General features: G+C 39.2%; 1 protein-coding gene across 2 annotated transcripts in view; it reads left to right on the forward strand.

Annotated features, from left to right (window-relative positions):
* Positions 1-12,699, forward strand: part of tbc1d22a (TBC1 domain family, member 22a) — a 129,818-nt gene that overhangs the window by 15,240 nt on the left and 101,879 nt on the right. For both annotated transcript variants that reach the window (XM_015002789.2, XM_015002788.2), the window contains exon 6: positions 10,431-10,501. In XM_015002789.2, coding sequence (XP_014858275.1) covers positions 10,431-10,501 — 71 coding nt within the window. The remainder of the gene's footprint in view (positions 1-10,430; positions 10,502-12,699) is intronic.

Genomic DNA, 12,699 nt, shown 5'->3' on the forward strand with positions numbered 1-12,699 from the left:
CTTTCGTCTCATTGTCTCGGCCTCTGACTCGTCCCACCTTCCCACCCCCTCCCAACCCTTAGGCCGCGCGTGAGGCAGAGCCCACCTCGCGCACGCGTGCGTACTCCCACACATGTTCACGAACATCTGTGACAAACGAGGATGAAAATCAGAAGAAAACGACAACGGAAAACTCGCTCCCATTTATTCATGCTGACAAGAACTTTCCCTCTCGGTGCCTCCGCTGCCCGTCAGTGCGCCTCCAGCCTCTGTTGGGGGTGCTGCAGCTCTTTGTTAGTGCCACAGCTGCTCAGCGAGCTGCTCCCTCACCGCGCCCGCTCAGGAGGGCCCGCCACTCGCCGCCCGACGGGGCTTGCCACCGAGCGCCGCTCGCAAAGTTATTAGACGCCATCAAAGTGTGAAGCGCCGATGTAATTCAATTAACTCCGTCCTAATGGCTCGCCTTAAAGCGACGTCCATGTGCGGCGGTGTCACTGGTGTGTGTCGTGGGTCCCGAGCGTGACGCGATAAAGCGGAATTAGAGGAAGTAGATGGGTCTCTTTCTCTTTCTCTGCGTGAGGGCATCATTTAGGCCCGTTTGATCAGTGCAACAAGAAAAAAGGAAGACGAAATGCTTTGTAGCTTCTGTTCTCTCTGATAGGGTACATCCTTTAAAGTAAATGCTGAGATAACACCGACTCATTATATATATATATATATATATATATATATATTTTTTTTTTAACTTTCTTGTATTAAACTGCCCTCTCTGTGTTCTTGGTTGTAATAACCACACAAAGGCACATGATGGCCGTGCCTACGTGTGCGCGCTCACTGCCTCCGAGCACATCCCCAGGCGGAACACCTGACATAATAAGGTTGGTCCGACCACCAGCTGTCTCCTGTGTCAGAATCCTCCCAGACTGTCTGCCTCGGTTTATTCATACGTTACACCATGTGGTCTTCTGAGAAATGTTTTTTTTTTTCCCATTCTCTTCCTCTTTAATCAGCTTCACTGGACACAATCCCAGTGGTTAAAGTGCCACTTTTGGTGCAGCAGGAGAGTTTTTTTAGTCAAAGTCAAGTTGGGCTTAAATGTTTCTTAATTTCACATCCTTTAAAGGAATGACTGTATGTGGTGGCACGATGAGAAAAAGACAAACATTTTTATTTTTTTACCTTTTCAGCAACTTAAGTGGTGTTCAGTTTTATTTTGTTGACTTTATTCTTCTTCAGGCTCATGGTAGACCTAATATTACCTAATTATTTAGTTCAACACCACTAGTTGCATATCTGTATGCTGATTTCTGTGAAGAGTTTTTTTTACAAGCACCATATTTAATAAAAATAAAAAAAAAATACCATGAACTTACAGTATTTACGGAAAGGATAATAACTACATTTTTTTATTAATTTGGGGCATCATTACTACTTTTTCAGTCATAATATAGTTATTACTATACTTATGATGATGAGGTCTTTTTACAGCTTAATATATAAATTTTAGGACAAATATAACGTGAACCACTTCCACCTAATTTAGAAATAGTTTAATATGGCTGGGCCAGCTTCAAATAATTGACTGTGCACATCATTATTTCATTCCAATAATAAAAAAGGCTCTTCACACACACGAACACACACTCATCTGTGTCCAGTGTCCTCTTGCAGCCATCTGGGCCATCCATCAGGCGTCCTGCGTAGGTATAAACCAGGAAGGGAGCATCTTTTTATTTTTTTAAATTCTTTTATATACAGGAGTCCCATTAGTTTACGAGCCGTCTGCTCCTAGGTGCTTTGGTTTTGTCCTTTAGATGAGTCGGACCATTCAGGACTCTCACAAAGCGTTCAAGGTTTATTGGATGGAGGCTGGACTTTTTTAATACATCGCATGATAAAGGTGTCCCTCCTGATTGTATTGTTTTTTTTTTTTTTTTTTAATAAATAAAATGTATCCAGATGATGCTGGAGCGGTGTAACAGAACAATGTTCACAATCAAAACTCATTCAAGGGTTATGGACGCCTCTCATCACCACCATCTATTGCACTGGACTTTTCCTAACTCTTGACTACTACTTCTCTCTCTAACCCGTTTGTTGAAACTTTACTTCTAAACTCAGAACTCGGTATGAATCCACCGATTTCAGTTCGAGCTAGAATTAGGATCGGCTTAGGAAGCTCTGCCCGCACAACGCGCCTCTACTCCACGTGTGTGTGGCGTCCTCATGCGTAAATGTGTGTGTTGTAGCGTACCGTGTGCTGTTTTGCCCCAGTAGTCGCGCTCCGTATGAATGATGCTTGAATAGTGCATGGCTCCGGCCTGCCAACTGTCTTCCCGCGTGCTCCTGTCAGCTTCCTGCTCAGGCAGCACTGACTGACAGCGCTTCCTCCATTCCTCCCAGTCTTCCGTTCTTACTGGCCTTCACAGGACCGTGCACACCGGTGAGGCAGGTTGACTGACTGACAGGAAGACATAGAAGAGGCGCAGAGACACTCTTTGACCTATGCTTTTAAAGTCGTGTTGCAAGAGAAGATGTTCCATAGCAACGCAAGTTAATTTTGTTCATGTTTGGATTCTAATGCAGCTGGGAGAAGCTTTCCTCAGCTTGTTAGAGCGTCAAAGGTGCTGACTAACCTTGACTTTAACTAGATACCTTAACGGACTAGTTTTTAATAAAGCTATGTCTTGATTAACCCACCAGACAATCACCATCCTAGTTGTTGTTGTTCTTTTTGGCAAAGTGTTGAAATTCAAGTCAGATTACTTTTAAATCATATTTGATAAATTCAGCAGTTTTTATAACAACTAAATAGTAATAGTTGCTTGACTGTGCTTTAAAATGGCACTATATTGCTTTTAAAACACATACTGCTCCTTTAATCAAGACAGATTTAGTTGGGGGGGGGTTCTGTAAACCTCATGACTTTTTGTGTGTGCATAGACAAGAATTTATTTATTTATGTATTTTTTTGTCGTAATCGAACCCAAATGCAAATGCTTCGCCCTCTGAATCTTTGAAGTGTCATTGAGCGTCCGTTCGGTCAGACGGTCCCGCCTCAGAGCAGCTGTTGTTAGTGTTCAACACAAGGTACACGGTGTCCTAATCACCCCCCTGTGGTCCCCAGCTTAACTCCAGCCAAGACAAAGGGCACCCCTGCTTGGTCATGCATAATGGAATACAGTGTGGAGAGCAGACCTAACAGCAGCTGCCCTTGAGTCGCACATTAATGCTGTTACAGGTGTTTTTTTTTGTTTTTGTTTTTCTTTCAGGCCAGCAAGGGGAAGAAAGCTTCCTGCAGGGTTGAGGCTTTCTCGCTGGGCTAATCCCCCCGAGGCCTGTCCCCCTGCCAGCATGATAAACACCCACAAAACCGATCATACTAATTTCCAAAGAACGCGTATAATAATGACTCTCTGCCGGCCCCCGTGGGAAAACTTTGCAGTCGCTTGCCCCCGCTCGCATTACTCCGTGTGTTTTGACATAATTGCCTGATGAGCGAATTGACTCCAAATTGAGTTTTAGTTTTTAATGAGTTCCCTTGTATTGTTTTTATAGAGGCATGATTTCAATTAGGAATTGTTTTTTTTTTTCTTTCCCCCTCTGTGTGTATGTATTACATCGCATAAAGAGAAGTGACAAATCCGTCAGCCGGAAGCGGCTCGTTTGCGTCGTTAACCGGAGGCGACGAGATCAGCCGGTCCCCTCCGTCACCTCTGGGACGGGCGCAGAAACTTTTTCGCCCACGTTATGACAAGCTATGCGCTGAGCAAAAAAAAAAAAAAAATAGATTAATTTTCAAAATGTCACAAAATGCCTTTAATTCATTCCATTGGAGCAGGGGCTTGGCCGGATGTCTCGTTCATAATGCACAAGAGATCGCACCAGAGTTGGACATGTTTTCTGAGAGATGAGCAAGTCTCACACTAATGAAACGACATCTGCAATTTAGCCTGGATGTCGACTGGGTTCATGTTGCCCTCAATGTCTTTTTGCCCACTGAGGGGAAATAGAGTTTTGTTCCTTAAATATTATTTGAACGTTTTTTTTTTGTTTTTTTTTTGTCTTAAATGGGAAATATTTGGAAGAATATTTCCAAAATTCCCTGGTAAAACATTGATACCTTAAACGTTTAAGTTACTGAAATTCACATATAGTTTAAAGACAACCTCATTTGGAAAAGTTTCAAGGAAAAATCTAGAAGTTTAGGGACAAATCTTATAATGACATAATTTTATTTAATACAATTTAAATCTCAGTGCTACAAAGTGACAACAAAAGCATTAACCAAAGTAAAATTGATTAAAGACTAATTTAAAATATTAATCATAAGATTCAAGGACTTTAAAAAAGAGAAAATTAGTTAAAATAAATGACAGATGACTGAAACCAACTTTATCCTTGAACTTTATTTCAGTCAAAGTTCAAGGACAAGCTGCAAATTGTTTTTGCAGAACAAGATGGTAGGACCCGGGTGGGCTGATGTCACTAAGAACCTTGGAAATGCAACGAGTGCAATGGTTACAAAAAAAATCCAGATTTTCCAGAAATTAAATAGTTAAAACCAGAAAATTTGATTAATCCAGAGGTTCCCAAACTGTGGGGCGCGCCCCCTACAGGGGGCGCCGTGTCATTGCAGGGGGGGCGCGGGAAGCCGTCTGGATGAAAAAAAAAACAAAACATGATCACTGTATGCGCTGGGTTTTTAACTTAGAATGGCCAACTCTCTGTTATTCCGATGTTAATTTGATACAGTAGAGGCTTCCACACTTCCCATATCTGTGTCCTCTGTCGCTTTTATCAGCAGTTAAAACTGTTTAATCAGTTGTTAACATGTTGTAACCTGTTTTTCCGAGCCGCCTTTAAACGCAACATGAGCGCTACGACGCTCGCGTTGGGTTTACACCTGTGAAGGAGACCTGCTGCTGCTGTGCGGAGCTACAGGTGTGTTAGAATCACGGCAGCAAACCAGCAAAACGCAAAGAACGCAAAAAATGCAACGAGCGCTGGCCCACTAACACCTCTACACACCTCCTCGCTTTGCCTCTTTTGGTGAGATTAATGTTCGGTGGGTGAAATATAATGCAGTTTAATTAAGCCCAAGCCACCAAGATTCATGAACTCATTTCTTTGCCTGACAGTGCAAATGAAGGTTCAAAGGGTACAAGGGGGGGAGGAAGAGGGGAGAGATCTTCGATTAGGTGTTGGAAGAAATATAACTATAGGAGAGTTTGCACAGGATTTTTTTTTTTTTTTTTTTTTTACCCTTTACTATTGCCTTAAAAGTAGATGAGGTTGTGAGTTAGGGACTTGAGATCTGTTTCTTGACTTGGGGTGAACTTTTAGGACTACTTTAGCATCTCTTTGAAGGATTTTGTGGCCTTTGTTCACAGCATTTAGGCAGGAAACTGGAACGGAGAAGTGGGGAAGACACCACAAGGATCCGGAATCGACACCCGGACCGCTTTTAGGAAGAATAGTCGTTATATTTATAGGGAACCAGCTTTACTGCTACCCCACACCGCCTCGGCATTATTCTTTTTCCCTCTACAAAAACAAACTAATCAGAAAAAGTGAGAGTTTTAGGGCACACAACGCCTCAAACTGCAGCCATTCAATTTAATGTATTTTATCTAGACTTATCTGACGGGCGAGTTCACTCTTTTTACAGAATGATACACTTTATATCCGATTTTAATTGATTGCTTTCTCGCTTTCTTTTCTAAAAAAAAAAAAAGACGTTTCAAATGACAGAAAACAAAAAGTGGCTTTTATTTCAGTCTTTCCTTCTGAGTTGTATGACGGAGAATCAGGGCCAGGCTACAATAATTTTACGTTAATTATGAGAATCTAGTCATAACATTAGTAAACATAAAGAAGCAATTTTACCAGAAGAATTTCTTAAAATAAAATTTAAAAAAATAGTTTTAATGGGAAAAAGCTTGGATAATTATTTTTTTTATTTTTTTGTGTATGACAAAAAAATACTACTTCATTCTCCTAATATTACAGTTGTATTCTCATAATGTTATGACTTCATTCTTGTAATTAAAAAAAAATGCTTGATCCTTATATATATATTTTTTTTTATTGCTATAGGGTTGATCTGAATTCAATGTCCAAATAAATAAATTAAAAAGAAGGTTAAAGACATGCTTATTAAGCAAGATGGTGGCTTTGGACGTGATGACATCACCCCATGGAAACCAAAGTAAAAAAAAAAAAAAAAACTGAAACTCCTGATTCCGTTGATCAATGAAAACAATTTATCGCACATCCCTAAAACGTCGTCAAACTCTTTCAACACTCACCATCTTCAGTTTATCTGTTAATAAAACATGCCCTTCACCATATATCACCATGGCGGCGATGTGTTCAGGTGGCCAGTTTCACACCGCATACTTTGTTTTGGATGTAGACGTTCAGACGAGATTAGATTTAAAAAAAAAAAGTATATCCACAAAGCTATAACTTCATTCATAGTTATAGCTTTTGTTCTTTTAGTTCTCTGCTTTTGTTTTTCAGATTTCAAAAGCAAAAAGAACAAACAAAAAAAAGCTGTCTTAAAGCAGTCAGGGTATATTTCCTGTATTTTCTTGAATTCCTGAGACTTTTTTTTTTTTTTTGGTATTTTCATTTTAAATGACGCTGCTGCAGAGGTAGCCTTGAGGTAATCGAAACCTTCCCACACTGTGGAGCACTGACTCCTCTGAACTAACAGAGCCATGCTACGCACTAGATCACTGTATTGGATTTCTGTATAATTAAAGCCAGCGGGGGGACAAGGTAAGGCAGAAATTTTAAGTGGAAGATGTGCAGGAACTATAGTGAATAAATAGCCGCTCTCATCAGCTGAACAAGCTCTAATGCGTTTCACTCAATTTAGCCAATGGACTTAGCCCGTTGCTATTTCCTATTATGTTATCTGTCACTGGCCCTACATTGCATTTGCCTTGAAGAACAGGCAAGGCAGAGTCGTTTGGCAGCGCTAATCAATACCATTCACTCCGCGCGAAGGCCTTATCAATTTCCAGGCAGTGCCCTGAATAAGAGTTGAGGAGGAATTTGGCTGATTCATTACATACATTTCACGGGTTTTTTCTCCCTCTTCTTTTTTATTACAACTCTGAAAGGTGTGTTCGGGCACGAGCGATTAATTTGCAAGTAAATCAGTTTCCCCTCTGCCTTCGCTCCCAGAATGCAGGTAAACCTGTTCAATTACAAGTGAAAAGATTTCATTAGGGGTTTTTTTTTTTTTTTTTATAAATGTTTCTCAGTTTTGCTGTGGCGACTTGTCTTGTTGAATAATAGAGGTTTGTATACTTCGCGGGGCGGGCGGGCGGGCAGAGGGAGACCTGTTTGTGAATAATGAGTCGGTGTTAACACAAGGTCATCTAGGAACTTCCTGCTCTCATGATGGACTGCCGGAACGTTCAGTATCCTGAACACTCTGACGGTGGTAGGAGAGGTCACTCTGGACTAAATTAAAGCATTACTTAGATTGGCCACGTTTTTTTTTCTGCGTCCGCGTTCCCGTAGATTTCCATAATGGGGATAATTCACAGCACTTTGCAGAAGTGTTAACACCTCCTAAACCTTTCGCATTGCAGTCACAAACATATTTGTGTTTCGATTGGGATTTTTTCAATAATCACAAACCAAAGAGCCATTTTGGCCCTTCAGGTAAAAATAAATTAATAATAATAATAATATAATAATAAAAAGCTCGTTTAGAGCCAAAAATGTTACATAACCTTCTGTGAAATGACAATTTAAAAATCTTTTAAGTATTTACAGTAGAAAATTTTCTTTTTTTTTTTTGTTGTTGTTGAAAGAACCACTACTTTGTTTTTAGATTATTTTTAATTTTTTAGATTTTAAAACGCACAACCCCCCCCTGTAAAACTATCCCTGTCATGATAACAAATATTTACAGGATGATGAACCATCCCGGAAATTATCGCAAGAAACGATAATATTGTTATTTTGATACCATTTTCAGTTGCATAATCACACAAGTTTGTCTTGTCGAAGACCAATAAACTCTAATTTTGTACAGAACACAACATGGGAACTGGAAAACATTTTAAATATCCAAAAATAACAAAAAAGAGGGAATAAAAACCATATTTAAGTAGGTTTATTAAGTATCTAAACAAAATTGCCCATGAATAATTATTCATTTATCAATATGGACATTATTAAGTGCTTCTTAATTTAACGTGCGAATAGTTGAATAAGTGATAGGCATACGTAAAACGTTTAGAATAGGATTGGTAAAAATATTTTGAATAACTTATTTGTGGGAAATGATTTAAACAGCAACAACAAGAAAACACTTGGTTTCCAACATAGTGACAAATAATAAATATCACTGATTCTTGTCATTCTGTTGTGGAAATTTAATGAAGTATTTACGCGATATAAAAAAATAATCCTACTAAAATTTTCATTTTGTTATATCTACATTTAAAATACATATACTTCTGCCTTGTTTTAGCCAAATTTTTAAGAGACATTAATAATTTCTCTTCATTTCCTGTGTTTCCATCACTATCATAGCAGGTTTGTCATCCTCAGTAAAATGTTCACAGCTTGGGATATTAGTTTATAACTTTCCCCAGCTTTAAGCTTCCCCACATTGCAGTGGACGTTGCAGTTCTGTAACATTTTAAACTTTGCACCGCAATTGTTTCATCGAGAATCAGCTTTGACATTAGATGAAAATGAATCCAGATGGAGGGAATAACGTTAGATTTATTTTGTACTACAACTTTATTGCGAGAGCGAACCTGATTAGCCAAAAAATATATCCAAAATAAGTCCCACAGACAAAAGCTTTAAAACACACGGGGAAAAGTACTTTTCCCTTCAATCATTGCTGATCCCCATCCTCCCATATCCTATACTGTCACTGTACGTGTGTGTGTTGGAGAGAAATAGCACCGGCTGGCTGAAACCTTGCATTAAGCCATATTTTCTGGGTCCTCATGAGCCCAAAGGGGATTACTCTCCACCAATTTAAAAGTTCAATTTGCACCTCTCCATCAGATTCATTTTACATTATAGCCTGCAGGTTCCCCTGCCCCAGCCTGGGGAAAAAGTAGTTAATAGTCCACTTCTAACCCATCATATTTTTAGTGCCAAAAAGACAGATGGGAACAGAAGTTTGGAAATTGAGGATAGGGTAAGTTGCCAACTTGCTATCAGAATAAGACAAATATGGTCCTACTTTGGACAAAGGGTGTGTTTTTTTTTTTCAGCACTGTGTGAACATGTGTAATGAAAAATTTAATTTCGTTTTGTTACAAACTAGTCTTACTGTCTGCTGGTAAATACTAATATCTGATTCATTCTGATATCCGGTATTTGTAAAGCTTTGGCCGAACTACTCAAATTAAGGAGAAATTGTTTAGCTTATAAAGAGTTCTCTTTAAAAAAAATCTTTAATGCACAAGAAGGCAGAAATTATTTAGATAAGAAACTGAGAAGTTGGGGCACAACTGATGTAGAACAGGGTTTGTAACAATTTTTCAGAAATAGTCTAAATTATTGTCTTTAGCATTGTGAACCATAAGTTACACTATGATGCAGCTTTGTGTGTTTTGTAGAAAGTAGAGACTGTTAACTTGATGTGGACTTGGAAAAGGCTGCTAGATTTGTACTTTTAGCTTGTTTATTGACAGAAGTGGAAACCTCAAAAAAAAAAAAAAAAAAGTGATTTTTGGTGAATCCCTAAAAGTGTTTAGGCGAATTCGCCTAAATTCACACAAATTTGGCACCTTAGAAGACCAGAAACGTTGAACGTGTCTCTTTCTCCGTCTCTCTATATCCCACATGCATCTCACTCTCACAAATAAACATGGCGCTGTCTGTGCTTTTTGTGTCCTTCTGTCAGTATTACAGCGCCACAGATTGGCCTGACATACCTGTTGCATCATTTTTTTTTTTTTTGAGATGTTGCATATTTTTTCCTAATTGTTTACAAAGAAGTATACAGTGCTCGTCTCAGTCTGTACGTTTGGATGGGTTTTACCAGCTGTTGATGCCCACATTTGATGTATAGAAGATATTAAAGCTCTCATAGGAGGGGTTGGGAAATTGTGATGATGAAAAAGAAAGCAGGAAGTCAGAAAAATAACTAGCAGTTTTGCATTGTTTTTAAGATTCCTGACTCTTTGATTACATATCCCCTCATCGGTTTGCTTCTTTCATTTCTCTCACTTTCTCTTAATCTGATGATCATGGAATGGTAACTTTTACTTTTTGTCAATTTTTGTCTTTTCTGCCTCTGTTCATTAACTCTCCTACAGTAGATTCAAGGTCTAGAATATAAACACAGCATTATGACATTTACTGTGTGATCAATCTCATTTCAAAGAGCATCTCTTGTGTAAAGGTGTGGTAGTTTGAGAAATAACGGACCTCATGGTGTTTTTGTTGTCTTGCAGAGGAGCTGCGGAAGCTCAGCTGGTCTGGAATCCCGCGGCAAGTTCGACCGATAGCCTGGAAGCTTCTATCTGTGAGTTTTTAGCCGCACATTTCCACACAGCATAAAAGATAAAATACTCGCAAAAAATAAACAAATAAAAAAACGATTGCACACAAGCACGGCTCTAAAACAAACCTCACGTAGCACCATAAACGTGGAATTTATACGGATTCATAAAAACTGAGCAGCACAGTCGCACATAAAAACCCAGATAAACTGTTACACATAGAACCGCATGGTGTTGATCTCCGACACGCACGCTAAAATACAAAGTTGCTGTCGTGTTTTTTTTTTTTTTTTTCCTTTCTTCTCCTCCCTCCCTTCCCTTCCTGTTTTGATTTATGAAGACCAAGAGCCGTCTTTTTATTTATTTATTTTTTATTCCCCCCCATGCCCCCCTCCCAAACTTCAATAGGGAAAATTAATTGTGAGGCACAAATAATTTATTCATGAGAAGCACGGTGTGTTTACTCATTAAGCCATTGTTGTGGTGTACAGCTCTTAGTCTGCTGAGGAAAGTCTGGCTTTTTGAACGCCATGACTCTCCCATTAATTACAGCACAATAGCTAATGTGCCGCAGAAAAGATGTCATTAAAGGTGCGCGGATGTATGTGTGCCTGTTCGTGCCGCTTTTTCCGGTGGTTTGAGGTTACCGACCGGCTCTTAAGCTATTAACGGCGCCTTTGTTTGGTGCCCGTCTCAGATAGAGGCTCATAACACCGTATTCAGTCACAAAGCACCAGATGATTGTTTGTGTATGTATATTGTATGTATTTATATGTGTGCTTCCGGCAGTACAGCTAATGTACCGTACATAATACCTCATTAAAGGTTTGTTGGTGTTGGTTTTCATTTGTGCATCTTAGTGTGTGTGTAGGGTGTGTGAATGTGTTTGGGGAATAGCTTCTATGATTCAATAATAAATTGACTGCTCTTGTGTTTATTTTATGGTTTTGGCCACTCAAAGGGCCATTTAAAAACAGTTCCATTATTAAAGCACTTTTTAAAATTACAAGCATACGTCCATTTAAAATATCTCTGGATTTACCTATTAAACCACAGACACTTTGATCAGTTGATTCTCTATGCTGTGAAATTTAGGGTGTTTCCACACCTGATGGCAAAAATAGCAACATTTGTTAGATTTTCAGATGGTGCGGTTCTCTTTCACACAGCACTTTGTCAAACAAACTAAACCCTTTGAAAACTATTCCTCCTCTCACCTGTGGTGGCGCTACACCAAGAACCACTGACACAAAAACCTCTGAAGGCGACATGAGGCATAACTTCCTCCTTCACGAAATGTAAAGGAAAATGTGGTGGCATCAGATTGTAGCGTTTGTAGGATTTCTCTTTTGTCTTGGGCAATAGATCACAAAGTTTTTCTCCTGCTAGCGCAAGAGTCGCACATTTTGTTTTGGTTGTATTTACCAAGAATGCCCTGTGATACAGTCCGCTTTCTACTTTCCTTGTTAAGATAAGATGCTCAACTCCCTAAAAAGAAAGTGCTGTCTCCATCCATAGATTGTAGTAGATATAGACGTTTACCGTATCCCTCCATTTTCTACGAGACTCCAACTCTATCATCGTCGTTTATTAGTGAAGGACAGAAAATAGACTGTCCAGAATCAGCAGTATGTCCAATAAGATCACTGGCCCGGAAAAGAGGATGCTGGGAGATTCATATAAAAAGCAAACAAAACAAAAGATCACACAAAGTCGTCCCCTGTTTGGAGAATTTAAGCTTCCGAGATCATTTATGTAAAATAATTTATCGCAAGTGCAATAATGTTCCAACTGTTGTTATTCAGATGTAATGTTGTTAGTTTGTGGCTTTTTTGTGAACTTTTTTTTATATAACCACCATGCAAAGTCAAAGGAGAAATCTAGACATCTGTGTATAATAAGTATTATTACTGTAGTATCCTGCCTCAGGCTGGGTTGTAGGTTTATTTTGCTCATTGTCATTAAAAAAAAGGTGTTTATGACAGGAACACGGTATTCACCCGAAATTCAAATCATCTTTTATTTTTTAATATCTTCACGTCTCTTTTGGCTTAAACGGGGTCAAATCAGCTGCTGCGCCTAAAGTCGGAGGGGACGGAGTTGAAATCCCTTCTGAAGTCGTACCACTTGATCTCATGACCTTATCCGCACTTACTTTTCTCCTTCGCTTGATCACCTCATTTCATTTTTATTTTTTCCTCATCCAACAAAAACTGCTTGA

Source organism: Poecilia mexicana, unplaced genomic scaffold, assembly GCF_051168715.1.
Source record: "Poecilia mexicana isolate PSO_F unplaced genomic scaffold, ASM5116871v1 scaffold_23, whole genome shotgun sequence".
Taxonomy (NCBI): Eukaryota; Metazoa; Chordata; class Actinopteri; order Cyprinodontiformes; family Poeciliidae; genus Poecilia; species Poecilia mexicana.